This window comes from Aptenodytes patagonicus, chromosome 16 (assembly GCF_965638725.1).
Source record: "Aptenodytes patagonicus chromosome 16, bAptPat1.pri.cur, whole genome shotgun sequence".
NCBI lineage: Eukaryota > Metazoa > Chordata > Aves > Sphenisciformes > Spheniscidae > Aptenodytes > Aptenodytes patagonicus.
Window position 1 is genome coordinate 1,666,537 of NC_134964.1, and position 17,037 is coordinate 1,683,573.

Genomic DNA, 17,037 nt, shown 5'->3' on the forward strand with positions numbered 1-17,037 from the left:
CCTGAGCCCTGATACTCCAAATACTGCGCTAGTTTAGAAAACATTATTTCCCAAAAGCTTGAACAGCCATTTCACTTTTGGACACACCTTCAAATGTCAGTAAAACACACTTGAGGGGACAACCACTACTGTTAATGGCAGACAGGCTGAAGGGAGATAGTGGCTATTTTGACAGTTAGGGACAGTGGCCACCATTTGTAACAACGGAGTAAAAGCAAGATTTAATTTCTATTGTTCTTATTTGAGCTTCTACTAATGCCAGCTCATATATAAGCCCAGTAAAGCTTTCTTCATCCACATTCATTTAAAATGATACAAGTCTACTGTGCTATAGAATAGTATAAATAAAAAGTATAAAGTTCACTTCCATTCAAAAACAGCCAAGATCACTGTCTCAAAGAGCAATAAATAATAGGATACTGCTAACACCAAATATCAAGAAAGATAGTTAAAACCATTACAAATCCATATCTCTCAGTAACTTAACAATCTATAGGTTCAGTCAATTTAAAAGATCTAGGAACAGAGGTTTAGTGGATTAGTAACAACAGACCATTAATCTCTGCAGCCTCAATTTTAATCCAGCAATGACCAAAGTGATTGAAAATCATTCTGACCACATGACTAGTAAAGCTCCTAAGCACGGTTCTCTCACATACCTGAATCCCAGCAGCAGAGGTCACAGTATGTTTCTAATGGGACTATTTACCAAGAGACCTCTGCTTAATACTTAACTAAACTCAGTGCCAACATTTTTGGCAGAGTAATTCCACTGCACACTACCTCTGTGAACTAAGAGCTGATTTGAAGATTTTATTTTACACTTTATTTCAGCCTATATTAGCAAAGCTTGCTTTTTTCCCTGGAAAAGTATCCGAAACAAACTTGTGTAAAACAAATACTTTTTTGTGTGTATGTAAGATTTTAAACAAACGTGTAGGAATTGATGACTGTCATTCCAAGCAAATGCCAGGAGATTATTTCTGTACAGTTTATATAATATCAGTGAAAGTTATATCCAAAACACTTAAAGAGTTTTAAAAATAATGCAATAGTATTATGTCATATACTCTGTTTTTATACATAAGAATGCTCTATTTCAAAGATCAAGGTCTGGAATATTCAATGACTACAATCAGTTCTTAGGTGTCCAGTTATGTGATGACATTATGTGATCAAGACACACTTCATCATTTGGTCCTCCACAACTGTTATCAGGATATCAATACAGAAGCCATTGAAAGGGAGACATTTCAAAAAAGGATTTAAATTCAACTGTTATTTGCTGTGGTCTGAAATCTGCATCACAGGTTCTTTTTCAGGGGCATTAAAAGGAAGATGCTGGCTACCTTATCAGTTATGCTCTTTTATTACTGCAAAGTAAGTATTTAAAAACATAAAACCACAGTAGACATAGAAGGTCCCAGTTCCACAGAGTAAGGAACTAAAAATGGGAGAGTTACAAGCATGAGTTATGAGAGTTACTTGCTGCTGTTTGTGAAGCATCAAGTAGAGCCAAAGCAGGACAACGGCTGGAGGAGAGAAAGGAGAAAGTCTGCAGGCTCTGTGCCCTTTGGTAGATACAGCCCAAATACATTGTAGAGCTTGTCCAACCATTTTTATAAATAGTGCAATACTTACGTAAACTTTCTTGCCCACAGTAGAAATTTATTCATAATACCATATATGAAGCCTTACCTCATTTAAAATGTGAGGAATTTTTCTACTGATACATACTGAATATGCTACCACCTTCTCTCAGCAGTAGAGAGGACGTGTTTGGCTTGTTTTGGTCCCAGACAGAGGGATAGACAGAACCTCAAGTATTTTTATAGATCCCCCACAAGAAGTTTCCTGTATCAGTCTGGCTAAACTCTGCTTATGCAATCTAGGCTGTGACAGCTCCTTGCACAAAACTGGCATGAGGCTTCCCAAGCATGACTGTTGGCACCGCCTGGTAGAGTGGGTCTTCCCTCATCACACAGCACGGCTGTGCCGCTGTCCCTCCACCAACCATGCCACACAGCCCCACAGCCCAGGTCTGTACACAGGATGTCCTCTTTATATCAGGACTTGAGGGCTGATCAAAGTAAAATTAAAATTTGTGCTGGAAAAAGGTGGAACAGAAATTCACATATAAAAAGCATTGTGTATTACCACTCATGTCTTGTTATTTCACTTCTTAGTTTTTTGGTTTTGTTCACTGTAGTCCAGGGGAAATCTTTTTACTATTTGAAAAATGGTGTCTGTTTCATTCAGGGCATCCATAAAGTGAAAATTAACAAACTACAATCCAGATTATTTTAATTCTGATTGTACAGTTTCTCTTGCTATGTTAGTCATACTACAAAAGTCCGTATCTTCACTTTACCACACAAAGAACTGATATGATTTTACCTGGATAAAAAACTAGTTTCTACACAACTGTATAATTTAATCAAGAGATTATGAAAATTTCTGCTCGTTTTAGCTGGGCTTTTCCAAAGATTTTGTATTATTCATGCATTATACCACTGCTACTCCTTGCTTCAGCAAAGCTCTTCAGCACATCCTTCATCTAAGTTGTTTTAATACAATTACATATTAAGACTCAGATACAGCAAAACACTTAAGCATGTCTTTTAAGTAAGTTTTGCATTTTGCTGAATCTGTATATTAACGTCTCACAACAAAATCTAAAGAGGATGACTAAGTTTTTAGCTCACAAGTATGAAAACATACTCATGCTACCTAATAAAAATAAATCATATTATTTATTACTCTATTTTGCATCCTGTTCCACAGTGAGCTAAATACCTGTGACTCTAGAGCAAAGGCACAATTACAGACTGCAAAGATGAATTGTTAACAACTTGGAGAGAGTGCCAGGGGGGCTACAGAAGATAAAAATTATGCATCTGCAGATAACTTTAAATCCCACTTGCAATTACTAACTGCCACATAGTACCCTCAGGATCATCTGGGCAAAAGAGAGAGGAGACTGTGGAATTACTTTGTTTTCCAGCAGGCACAAAAACATACTATAACAATAAGATACCGCTTATAAATATGAATGTGAACAAAAAAACTGCAAATGGTGAAGCCACGTGAATATATTAGAAAATAAAAAGTGGGAGTTAAGGACAGCATGGGCGAAATGCCCTGGGGTGAGGATTTCACCCCCCCAAAATAAATTCACATATGTGTACACAGCATATCCATCAACTACATCAGTATGTAAAGGAACTTATTTGTCTGCTGAGAGAGCAAATTTCAAAAAGAAAATTTAGGGCCAAAAACTCTGGTGTCCTTACCTTTCTGTCGTCACCCACATCCACACCAAGTGGATGCGAAACATGAGGCAGGCAAAGTGCTGCACTTTGAGGAACCTATTTGTTACTCATAGTCACAATAAAACCATAAAGAGGCCAACTGAATGAATGTTAATAATTTAAGCAGAATTTAAATAACACGTTTATGGAGGAACCTTGTGCGGGTCTGAATTTTACCTTAATATCACACTAACTCCTGGAAACCAATTTAAGTTAAACTCTAATTGATGTAATTCTTAAATATACCATAATTATACCTCACGATATCTTCACTGCTATTACTATGAAGAGAAAAAATACCTTGTAATACACAGGCAGAGAGAGAAGGAGGGATCCAGCCTCTGAGAGGACACACCAGGCCCCATTTGTGACCCTTCACTCCCAGGGAAGCCACACAAGTTTAAACACTGAGGATAAATCTAGCTGAAGCAAACTGCACAAAGTCAAGAGACAAGGGAGCAGGAATGACCACAAACTTGCTGCTCAGCTGGGCTTCAAGTTCTAGAGGTTTAAAAATGGTCGTTTTATGTTTCTTGGGGCCAGACTGCCAGGTTTCATCGTCCACTGAATTCGAGTGTGCCCAGCTGCAGCCATCCCCCCTCCAGTCAGAAATCGAAAGGCAGTGTTAGCATGTAGCTCACAGAAACCATTTTCAGGAAGATGTTTCTAGGAGTTTGCAAGGGCAGGCAGTGCCACAAGGGCAGTCACCTTCCTGTGGAGCACAGCCTCTCAGTCGACCGACATGAGGAGCAGGTGCAGGGAGAGCCACACAGGTCAGCCACCCTCCCGCCGTCGCCAGGCATGTCTGTGATGAGGAAACACATCCCCGGTGAGGAGGCAGGTCCGCGGTCAAGCTGGTTAGTCCAGTCAGCGAGGCGAGGCGAGGTGAGGAGCAGCAGGGCACAAGGCTGAGGGCAGGCGAAGGGCCAAGGTTAAAGGCAGCTCAAAGCCGCTGAGGCAGCAGACACGGCTTCTCACAGTTCTCTCCACAGCCTGACCCAAGGCTACTCAGCTGTGCAGGATCAGAACTGACACGGACGAAGCAGCCAGACCCCGGGGATGGGGGATGAGGCCACAGAGCCTGTGGGCTTGTCCCAGGGTCCATCACTGCCTTCCCTCCTGACCCTGGCGCCACAGAGGCCTTGCGCTCCCTCATTTCAGTGAGGTGCTTCACTGCCTCAGTGAGGTGATTCAGTGTCATAGTCTGACCAGAAACAAGGTGTAAGAGTAATCCTAGTGCTGCAAGGCAGAAATGAGAGTGAAAATGGGCTGTAATTACTTAAATTGCTGCTGGGTGACCTTTCAACATGACATTTTTACCTCAGTTTCTCCATTTGTGAAAGTGTGGCCAACACTATATGTTCCCTGCAAACTGTTCCAAGCTCTGCCACCGAAATTAATCTTTTTTTTTTCTTTTTGACTGAAATATAACACAAAGCTCTTCTCATTTATACCTTTCATTCTTAGAAAAACCCAGACCGTGCAATCCCAGTCAGAGAAATCTCCCGTCAGTAGCTGTTCACACACTCCCAAGCAGCAGGATTAGGACCAGCATAGGGTCAATCAAACACCTTTTCCTTCCAGCAGCAGCAGCCCTTCCCTTCCATAACTGCAGCTTCCCACATGGGAAATAACACACCTCAGCTGCCAATGGTATGGCATTCCACCCATGTATGAACAAATAGCTCATTCTCCATAAAATTTCACTTTCAGGGGACACTACTGAAGTATTGTTATCCTTTTCTGCCAGCAAGCACAAATCTTCAGCACTACCTTCCTTCCTAAGGAGAGGAAGTTTCTTTTCTCTGCCATGATGGCAAACGCAAATTAATGCTCTTTCTAGCGGCCCAAGTATGTCACCTTGCCAAACAAAATTTAGCTGTGGCAGTAGCAATCCTTCCTGACCTGCTCCTTCAGTTACCCAGCTGCCATCCTATCGGGAGTACGGCTATCAGGCAGGGTTTGCTGGAGGACATGGTTATTCCAACATCACTTCAAATGGTGCAGTTTTCCTTAGTCACACATACCAAAAGACCTTTCTCTATTACTCATTATCTTTAGCATTAGTAAGGCAAATTCTGTAGAAGTCCTGCTGTGCCAGTCTTTCTACCCATGGCAGAACAGATAAACTCCATTCTGATGACTATTCTTGAAGCAGAACAGGGCACTATAGTAGTTGACAGTAGGAAAGAACTTAAATTGGAAACAACCCACAAAACTGACAAGAAGATGATTTTTCAAAAACCATGTTTCCCTCTAAATCCATCTACTCAAATGCTACTTCCAAAAGCTAGAGATGTCAACACATTTAGAGGGGGAAAAAAGGATAATGTTGCTTAGTTTCCTCCTCCATGCATGTGCTTAGAAGCCACTTTGGACCAGTCAGTGCACAACTCTATCTGTTCCATACTTAAAAGCTAGATGACAAACAGAGTATTCTGAGCGTGATCAAGTTAAGCACTAATGATAAAGGGAGGAAGAAAGAATGTCAAAATGAACAGATAACATTATGGATATTATCTTATCTCTATGCCTATTTTAGTATCTTGTTAAAAAGTACATTCTAATTAGTTGTCAATTACAGCTGCTGTGGTATTTTTCTGGCAATAATATTACAAACGATAAAACTGTGGGGCATTTAAGTTTAATACTAATTTTACTACAGAAATACAAATGTTACAGATCCATGAATTTAAACCAGAAATGTTTTCATATGGAAAAATACATCAAACAATGAAAGCATTTCTTTTCTTTAGTTCTGACCATTGCTTTCAGTACGCTATGTATGTGGGAACTGATGACCTTCCATTTTTCAAGATGAATAAAAGAACATTAAATATTTTAGGGCTGTAATCCTGGATAGGCTGTACCTGGCACTCCACAGGAGCAGAGAGACCTGCCATCTAAAGCTTTTCTCATTGTCAAGCTTCAAGTTTTTGCAATTCGTAAGGCCCAAATCTCATCAACTCTAAAGCCATTTATAACATTCTCGGAGTTCCAAAGTCTTTTAAGGTGGGTGTAAATATAGGTTTCCTTATGCCTTCTTACCTCAACAGTCAACTGCTAAGCACTGCATGAAAATGCTTCCCATATTGACAAATAAGAAGTTTACACTTATGGGCACCCATGTGCCCATGAGGCACCCAATATTTGTCTACATCACCAGAAAAGCTACTATACTACACAGAATATAGGTCTAAAATGTTTCAGTCCTCTATTTTTATGACAATAATAACTTGCTATTTTATCTTCAAGAAATTCCATTAAAAGACCCTTGACAGCTTTTTAACCATCAATAGTTAAACCAGCAATAAAATATTCTACTACTTTGAATTCAACTGTAAACAGGTTGGGCTGCAAATTCTCCTAAATGCCAGGTTATTATCTTTTTAAAAAATTTCTTTCCTATTTATTTACCATTAATGTTTCAATTTATGTATCACAATGGCATTTTTTTTTTGCTAACTGATATTCTCCCCTGTATGGACAGGCATTTTTGCACTTTCTGATGGCATTACAATGGAAATGCAGTCACACTGTACAGTGTTGCCTCTAAACAAGTCATTTAAAATTTGATTCCTATTTTCTATTCCTTCCAACATGATGTATAGTTAAGATAAAACCAAGATAAGAGCAAAGTAACACTTATCACAGTATGTCAGTGTTGTCCATAACTAACTGTCATCTAGTTTTGTCTGCTGCTTGAGCTGGTAATGAGATAATGATAAAACAGTTTTATATAGTCTTCTATTAACAGCCCAGATGGGCCAATCATCCACTTCAGTCTTTGCCATGTTAAGTTTAGCCATAAAGAATCAGTAACGAAGAAAACAGCAGCTCCCTCCTCAGCTAAATTACCACCTTTCAACCAAGAAAGCAAGCGATAATTTGACCAATAGCAACAAATAAGCAAAACAGCCTTTTAGGGTAAACAGGAATTCTTCGTTCATTGGTATACAAGGAATTTTCATAATGCAAATGGAAAGCCATTTCAATCCTTGCTGAATTTAAAATCTAGCTGTTGTAGATTTAAAAACTGAAACCTTTCCAAGAATATCAAGGGCAAAACTTCTCTATAACATCAGTTATATCTTAAAGACTTAAAGACTACCCTGAAATTGAGAGTGCTTATTTGAGTTGGGGTTTTATTCCTGTTCTTAATAATTTTGTCTTGGAGGCTTGGTATCTAGTTCAAGTGCATTAACAATGAGGCAACACAACAAGGTGAAGAGGTCCCTTTGAAAACTGGGTATCATCTTCATCACTGAGATCTGGAAAAGAATAGCAGCGATTACCAGTTTCTTTCCATCAGCTTATTGGATGGAAAACAGCTCAGCACAATACGTGCAAAACTATTCATAAACATTCCCTTCTACTACCTTTACATAAGCTAAAAATATGTGTGTTGTTTTGGCACTTTAGCGCCTATCTGGTCACGCTCTAGCTGTAAAACTAACAATAAAAATAGAATGATGAAAAATACAGGACACAAAAAAAAAAAAGAGTAAAGCAGACATTTATAGGAGACTACAAGGCTATTTCCATAGAACTTTAAAGCAGAAACATCTTCACACCTTTTGAAAAGGCAGCAACATCTCTGAAGTGAGAAAGCATTCGAGTGCTAAGGAACTGAGAGTCTTTGGATCCAACATATGGCCTCCATCCTGTGTTTGAATGTGAGCAGGAGGATCGAATCCACGTGGATTTTCAGTAACATCAACAAACTCCATGCAGGCATGAAGGTTTGCCCACACACATGAAGCTGTGGAGATGGGACAAAGCAGGAAAGAATACTATAATGGATTGGATGCCAAAAGCTCTTAGCTACCAGATGCACCAGGCTGCATGTTATACCTTCCTATATGCCTAGTGATTACTTTCTCTCATATATATATATATATATATATATATATATGCGCTATGAATAATTCCTTCCCCTAGGATATTATATTTCTTACTTAAAAGTGCCAGAAAATAGTGACACTATTTGAGAATAATTAACTTGGTTCCAACATTTTTGTCCAAACATAACAATGAACGATTCACTGTTAGTTACTACTGGACATTAGAGCCTTGATAGTCTTCTCTTCTACAAGACTACTTTAGCTTGAATTATCTCAGGTTGTACAATGCTAAGAGAATAAGAGTTATCAGACCTTACAGACCATCATTCAACAGGTAATTCAAGCCTTGGCATAATTTAGAGTTCCTATAGGACAACTCTCTGTTATGCCAGGTAGTAAGAGCTCAGAGACTGCAGAAGCAGCAAGACAGAGAATGAAGTGCAACTGTGCTCCAAATACACCCCTAGCCCTCAATGCCAGGCGATGCTACATGAGATGCTCAATACACAGTGGAATTCCTTGATAGACAGGATTTTTTTTATACCATCTTAGCTGTTCATGATACATGATTTATCACCCCTGTGTGCTGCCAAACAGGCCAAAGAAGTTACATCATAAAAGGGATCTGTCCCTACGTGACTTGAGGACAACAGCAAAGGATGAAAATACTTCCAAATAATGAGAGAGCTGTAGGGACTGCATGAATTTCATCCATATTAGTTCCCGCAAGCCAAAACAATAAGAGGTAATATATCAGTTCATAGGAAGCCACAAAGATGTTGAACATGCAGGTTTTATACATCATTTCATTGATGGATTAAGAGAAAATGGACATAGAAACCTTCTTAATCAATGCCCACGACAGTAGCATTTTCTTATTTAAATGAAGTATCGTGCAAGGGTTTGAAAACAGCATCCTGTTTTTTTTCTTGAAATTGATTGTTAGTACAAATCACAAAAAAATTGCTCATGATTTATACAAATGACTATGCAAACAAAGGTGGCAGCCATTATGGGATCAACAACATCCCACCTGAGAACGCTGATGCTAATTAATCTTTGGTAATATTATCACCCAGGAAGGAAATTCTGGACATCATACCAACAACTATGATCCTCTTTCTATATGAACAGTATAATCCCTGTGCCATGATTATCTGCATCTTCAAAGAAACAACAACCAGAGAGGTCTTATGTCAGCATTCTATCTACAGGACATCTTCACTTCCATTGCCCTGTGTTCCTTCTATGCTGTAGTATCATTAAAAGGAACAAAACCTCAAAAGTCATAATACAAATCATGACTATTTTTCCTCAGAGACTACAACTCAAAGGAATAAATATGCATCATAACTTAGAAGGAAAGAGAGGGCTTTCATTTATTTCTAAAGAATAGAAATTGTTTTCTTGGTCCTTCAATCTGTTCTTATTTCTTATTTGCATCTGCACAAAGAAACTAGATTCTCCTTTCAAACAAGCAACTTCAAGTAGCAAAAGCTTTAATTCAGTATGCCAAGAAAACAAAAATATTCAGTTTACGAAGTTCACAGATAAATTATTTCCCAAACACAAGGGCCAGTAATTAAAAAAATAATTATTCCTAAATCTCAGTATCATTTCTCCCAAATGAAGCAATTGATCATACGCACAGGTAACTGACTGATAAAAAATACGTTAGGTATAAAATATTTTGAAAATATATGTGCCTTTTTTTAATAGATGAAATTACTTTCCATATACTGTCTCACAAAAATTCACGCATGTGAGAGACACAAAAAAGCCATTTGTATAACTTCATTATTTATTTTAGTTAAGAAACACAGCATAAGTGCTACATTCAGCATAATTTATATTTAAATGTCATGTAAATACATAGCAAAAGACAGTGTGACATAAGATTGAACCTATGTTTAATAAATAAGTTTACTAATAATGATAAACTAACTTAATAGTCTGTTCAATTCAGTGACTGACATCATCCCTTTGAACAGCAGCCCTTAATAGGCCATAATCCAAATAACCACTGGAATTAGCAGGAGGGCCATCACAGGTTTAAATACACACTGAATCAAGCGTTTACTAATGTTCAGGAAAGATCCATGCACAGAAGACCAGTCTTGTATCTTCATTGCTGAAACAACTGACTTAATAAGAAACAGAAAAAAGAACAAAAAAATACTACTACCACATTCCTTAATTCACATCCCTGTAATTTGCAGCAGTGTGCTCAACCAGTGTTTTTTTTAAGTAACATGTTGAATGAATGACCAGTACTGAAGTGCTAAAAATACCCAGTTTCTGGAATCCAGCGTTGAGGCAAACCTAACAGGCTTCATTACATCTTCTCTTACTTACACTGTTATCCAGACATCCCAGCTAGATAATATGCTACAAAACATAGTGTGAAAAGGATGACAGAGGAAAGATACAAAGCATTAGTGCCAGTCAGATATCTACAGATCTTAATCCCTTTTACCAAGATGACAAATCCCAAGGATTCCTGAAAAAAATAAAAATACCGAGGAAGAAAAAAAAAAAAAGCCTAAATGCATGCACACATCCTCTATGTGGTTAAAATTGTTTGAAACCACAGCTTTAACCATGCAGCAAAAGCATCCCAGCATTCATTTATTCACTTCATTCCCAAAAAAAGAACAAAAAAAGAGAAGAAGAAAAGAGAGATGGTTATCAGTCTGTTCTTAGTGCTAGAGGGAGATGGAGAGCGATGAGAGCCCCTACAGGACTGATCGCACTATCAGTTTCAGAAGCCCCGGTTCCCATGTCTGAAGATGAGGAAAGGAGGGGGGGAGATTAGGAAACACTGGCAGCTAAATGCGTGGCATAAGGACCTGCACAGAATGGGACAGCTTCTTTCTGTCTCAGGATATTACTGTCAGAATGGCCAAGAAAGCGATGAGCTTCATTTTTCCAGTCTCACTGTGGTACTTTAAGAAGTGCCTAATTTGAAGAGAACTGGACAGGTGGCATATCACGCTGAGCTAAATAGATAAGTGTGAGATTTAAATGACAAGAGGCAGCAGGTTTTGCTGTTCTAAAGAGTGAGAGAGTGAATTATTCTGATGGTACCAATGGGCACAAGTGGAAGGTCAGCCTGGGGTGCTGCCAGTGTCATCCGGGTGCCTGGTAGCAGATGGTGCCAGTCTGTAGGGATAAAAGAAGGGCTGACATACCCCGCGGGCCGACAGCAACACTATTTGCTCAGGAATAAAAAAGTTTTGGGGCAGGTGCAGGCAATACAAATAAACATAGATGCTGCCACCCCAAATGTTAGCGTAAGTGTCGCCAGTCCAAGGGCTGTAAGGGTGGATCAGTCAGGAAGTGCTGCAGAAAGCGCAGTGGGGGCAGGCACTGCCAGGGTGAGATGCTGCAGGGGCTGCTGGCTGGCTGGGAGCCGGCAGCTGGCCCAGGCCAATCTCTGCGTGGCCCCAAGGGAGCTTTGGAGCTCCCTCTCCCTAAGCACCTCCAGACTGGACACTGAGATGTCCACCAGGACCCCCTACGCCCCCGCCCCGCAGTGCCTTGCCTGTGCTGCCTGCGTTCCCATTTCTGGATTTATGCAATGACTTGAGGGCAGAGGCAGCCTGCAGAGAAGTGGAACGGCAGGAGACGCAGGCAGCCTGGATTCCCATGGGGCTCCCTGAAGTGTCCCAAACTACAAAACTGGCCACCTCCCCACTCCTGCCTCCTGCAACATAATTATTCCAGCATGACTGACATGACAAATTAACAAGGCAGCCAGGGCTTTTGCAGTAGAAGGGAGTGTTTTCCCCAAGAATAAATTGTTCCAATCCTTTACGCTAGACACCCGGCCGTGCCTATTCATTAATTGGACAAGCTCTGGTGACAACTGAAATTACCCGACTTCTACATACTGGAGGGGAGAGAGATCCTTGCAAGCTTAAAATGAGAAGCCTAAAGCTGGAATCCCAGCAACCAAGGAGTTCTTTGAAGGGGGCTATTTTTTTCTTAAATTCATTTTCAGAGCACAGCCACAGTAAAGCTCCTTTTAAAAGCAAACGCACATTCTTCAGTGTCATTCCTTGCTTTGCAGACCCTGAACTGTGGTACCAGAACATGACAACTCTGCCAATGAACCGCAAACCTTTTAACATCCACAGATCGGCCGAGTTAAAGAACTTCAGGAGCTATGAAATTCTGGGATTACTGCAATGTTGCGATTAATTATCACAATCAGGTACATTAGGAATTATAAGCATCTGTTTAATCAGTACACTGTAGTTATTTATTGCAACCCGTGTATCGTAATTGCTACACAGGTATTGGCATTAAGGGGAGGGGGATTGATGTTTGTTGATTTCCATCACAATCCACTCACAAATACATTGTTCGTGTATTTTTCAACTACTGTTTTGATTTGGGTTTAACTGTACCTCTCGCCCCTTGCTAAGGGAAGCCTGGGAACCCTGTATGGTATTTCCCCTGCCTCCCTGTCCTTTCTGTGCTAGCTGCGTACCTGAAATGCAGACGATGAAATTCGCTTGCAGAAGAAAAAGCACCTCCCAAACAATTTCCATCCTCCGATTCTCATGCCAAGTGCATCCCTCGGCGAAAAAAAATAACAAAGATCAATATCGCAGTTTGAACGATCCCAGCAAATTTCCTTTTGGACTTGCAGACTGTATTCCCCAGATGTGCTGACAACACATGTCCGAGCTCTCTCTCTGCACGGCTCAAGCGAGATCCCTTCCCTTCCTTCGCCCTCCAAAAAAGACCACGAAGCCAACTGCCAGCACCAGGCTCTTCCTCCACGAGTGAGAAAAAAATCCACCAGATTTCCCAACAAGACATAGACAACAAACCCCAACTGATCCGGTCCGGAGAGTCTCTATTCCAGGGTGGCCAGGTGCAAGTTAACCCCAAACTCTGCACGTCTCAGCGGGGCAGTGCCAGCATGCCTGGGGGAGGGAGGCGGCGGAGGGAGGGGGGGTCCTCTCCTGCTGCTACAAAATGAGCGGAAAGAGATTAATACCCGCTGCAACGCATTCGCCCCCCGCATGCTACCGCACCTCCACGGCGCGGAGCACGTAGCAGCCGGCTCCCTCCAGCCTTGCCGGGGTTTCTGCAATCCCCGGCGAGCCGAGGCGGCTTTCCGCCAGGCGACTGCAGGGGTCGTTCGTGCCCCGCGCACGGAGCTGCCCTTCCCCGGCTGGGATGGCCCCGGCGCCGCCGCCCCCCGCCACCACCCCCGGCCGCGGCCCCGCACCCGCGCCGCTCCGGACCCGCAGCTCGGCGGCACAGCAGCGCGAAAACGCCCCGGGACCGGGGGGTTGGGGGCCGTATTACATTGGCGCTCGTCCCTCCCAAATCTCAATTGCAGAAGTCCAGAGTCTGCAAGCAGCGGGGGCTTGCGTGCATGGCCGGCCGGCTTCGCTAAGAATGCCAATATTTTAAAACTTATTTAAACAAGAAGGAAAAGAAAAACAAACCCAAACTTCTCGCGGCTTTGGTGGTAAGAAGGGCAACAAGAGGATACAGCCAAGAGTTAGCGAAGTACTTGCGCTGCAATGCCTATCTAATTGCATTCCCCAAACCACAATACTTCTGCGTAGATTCCGCCCCCCCCCAAAAAAAAAAAAAAAAAGCAGTGTCAGTTTTGGGGCAGTCTCTTACTTACCCCCAAATCCTCCTGCTTTTTATTTTTTTCAGCTCATCGGATTTGCCACTCCCGCCTGCAGTCCCAAAAACAAATCGAGGTCAAGCTCCGCGCCGCTTGCTGCAGCCACCTACCACCACCTTAGCTGTAAGGAGGTACCATAGCTCGTTGGATTTCCCCCCTCCTCCCCTAATTCCGACTATTTCGCCATTTCCCCGAGTAGGAGACTGTGCTGCGGGGTGCCGCGGGCCGGCGGGCGGCAGCGCCGGGCACGGCGGGGGCTCGGCTCGGCGCGGCGGCGCGCACGGGCGCGGGCCGGCGGGCGAGCGCTCCGCCGCGGAGGCGGTGCCTGGGCGGGCGGCGGCGGGGCCGCACCGCGGCAGGGGGGTCTGCGGCTGGGACCGGGCCGGCATGAGCGGGGAGGGGGAAGGCGAAAGGAAAAACCTCCCTCCCGCGCGGCCGCGGCTGTCTGTCTTCTCAGGCACATTCCAGAAGCTGCTGCTCACTTTGTTTAAAATGTGGGTCCAATTTTTTTTTTTTTTTCCCCCAAAAAAGAGGTGCACCTGGCGCGGGGAGAGGTTGGGTTTCCCTTTCTGCGGAAAGAGAAACTGGGCGCAGAAAGGCAGCGTTGGCAGAGCCAAGGGGCTGCGGGCTGGGGAGCTGCGCGGCGCGGGTAGGTGGGCAGGGGGCTGCCCCGGGCCGTAGCGCCCTCGGGGGTGGCTCGGTGTGTCGTCAGGGGCTAGGGGCTTTGGGCTGCAAACGAAAATCCCGGCTCAGGGCAGGTGTGAAAAGGTGATCCTGCAACTGCTTCGACTGCGGATGTCTTTATTGATCACTGTAAGGCAGAGGGAAGGAGGAGGGAGAGAGATGCTTTGGGTTTCAAACTGATATCCCAGCTCTTGGCAGGTATGCAGAGGTCATATTACAAATAGTCCAGCGGGGGATGCATGCATAATAGATTGAACATAGGTTGGTTTATAAACAGTTCTCCAGCCTAGGGCATACTTGTAAAATGCACCTTTGTCTGGATGCTAGCAAAATGAGGACGCCTGGATCTCTGAATAGGGAAGGAGGGGATCTTTGAGAGAAAAAACCACAGGCTAGGTTGTTATTTTCATCGGCTCTGATAAATGTGTAGGAGTCATAGGTTTCAAGTCATCCTGACGGTATTTAATTGCAGTAGATCAGATTTCTTGAGTGCTTCAAAGCAACTGGATGGGACAAAATCATCACTATTTGAAAGCAAGAATTGGACTGCAGGCACTTAGTAGTCAGTGTGATTCTTGTATTCATTTTGCTAGTTCTCAGGGTAGTATAAGTGCTCTTTGCACTGCAGCAGTCTCTGCTGATGTTTACTCTGTCTCTTCTCATGGGTTATAGAGTCAGGATTTTAACAAACTAATTGCCATCATCTGCGCAGTGAGAACAGTGAGGCTGGACATGAGGCACAGTCATTCTTTAGGAACAAATGACTTGACTTAACTTGAATTCCCGTATTTCTTGATGTCTTTTCATTAAACAGTGGGACTGTGCAGCAAGAGGGATTTCTTTACTTGATAGGATTGCAGAATGCTGAGTGTCATTTGAATACTTAAGTTTAGGCAATTGAGAATTATCCCTCTTGGGCAAAATGAAATGCATAGGATTTAGGGAACTAAGGCAGCCTGTGGGTGAGCGGGCATTTGTCAGGTATGCCGTTACATAGATATGCCTTTGGGCACTGAACGAGTTGTCCAGAAGCACCAAACTAGTATAGATTTTTAAAGAGGTTGAAATAAGATTTGCATCTGGTTCTTCAAAAGTTAATGAAATTTTTAAGATCACGTTATCAAATGAAGGCTCAGATCAGCAGAAGAAACAATTATTATTGAACCCAAGGCCTTGTTTGTTGAGTGTTCTGTGTGTTTAGTGTCATGCAAAACAGCATATGCAATTCTTTATGCCTTTTTAAAACCCAGGTTAATATCTCCTACTCTGGTATTATAAAAGGCATGAGTGGCATCCTCTATCTGTAGTCTAGATGTATTTAAGCACGCTTTAGGAAATGCTCAGTAAATGTTTCCATTGACATTTACTAAACTCCTTTACTCAAATAGATGAACGTTTTCCATGGATTTGACTGTAAATTCTCTTTTGGGCTTTCCCAACTAATTTCTTACAATAACATCCCAATCCAGAACATAATAAACCCGCAAAGAGACCTTATCTTTTATATTTACACAGACATTCTTGTTCCTAAACTAGTCTCCTTGAAATTATGGCATTACATGTGGGAAAATAAATGTCTCAAGCAAGTGAGATGACCTGTCGTAAAAGGGTGTGTTGCCCTTTAAGTCAGCAAAGAATTAAATTGGTGACAAGACAGAATGCCAAATCCTAAGCGGCAAGCTCATGTTTAATTCCTATTGATGTCAGTGGAACTTTAATGAGTTTAATGGCAGGAAAAAATTAGGTAGTTGATGTTGGCTGCTAGCAGATAGCCAAAACTCCCAAATATATTGATTTTTGTGCATCTTTTTAGCGTGGTATGTTTATCATCCTCATACAAACTTTATACTTATTTCAGTGGCCTGTGATAAACAAGTAGTTTGTGACTCAGACTGAAAAATCTATGAGGGATCAGAGGCAAACTGAAAGTTTTCTTCACCTGGAAAATACGGTAGTGAGCTCAGAAAACATGCATTTTTTTAAATCTAGAGAAATAATAATGAGTTCATTCTGCTGTAATTTACTTGCTGTGATGTTATTTGACTAGTAGTAGCCTTAAAGCTTGGCTAAAGCCAGTCATTATGGCCATATTGGCTGCTGCAGCTCCACAGGAAAGCTTAGTTCAATAAAGTTGAATGGATGTCAGTATGGGCCTATTCCAAAGCCCACTGAAATCAATTGGAATATTTCTGCAGACTTTGATGAGTTTTGGATCAGGCTTTCACTGTAGAATTTGGCAATGGTTTAATATAGTAGGGTGTGTTTGGGGTAGAAGCAGAACATAACTCTCCTCTGTACATTGGTGTAGTTTTAAGTTCGAAACAGACAAAAATGCTGGCTGCAGCATCAATTTTTTATTGTATGAGTTTCCATTCAAAACTCCTTCTGTAACTCACTAAAATGTAGGGGTTTGATATTTGCTGCATTTATTTGAGTTCCATTCATATTTATACAGTTGGCTAGACTTCTTAAGCTTAATCTTGCCAACCTTTAAGCTGTACAGAAGTCATTGGACTACTCATGTGCCTAGAGGTAAAAA

At 41.9% G+C, this 17,037-nt stretch overlaps 1 protein-coding gene across 3 annotated transcripts in view; it reads right to left on the reverse strand.

Annotated features, from left to right (window-relative positions):
- The window catches only part of CA10 (carbonic anhydrase 10), a 209,852-nt gene extending 195,787 nt beyond the window's left edge, over positions 1-14,065 (reverse strand). The window contains exons 1-3 of one of the 3 annotated variants that reach the window (XM_076353773.1): positions 13,812-14,065; positions 12,997-13,137; positions 12,651-12,738 (exon numbers count right to left, since the gene is read on the reverse strand). In XM_076353773.1, coding sequence (XP_076209888.1) covers positions 12,651-12,711 — 61 coding nt within the window. In that variant the 5' untranslated portion in view covers positions 12,712-12,738; positions 12,997-13,137; positions 13,812-14,065. Of the gene's footprint in view, positions 1-12,650; positions 13,138-13,811 lie in introns of all 3 variants that reach the window. The other 2 variants (XM_076353772.1, XM_076353770.1) reach the window with 2 other exon arrangements.
- Between the last annotated feature and the right edge of the window lie 2,972 nt (positions 14,066-17,037).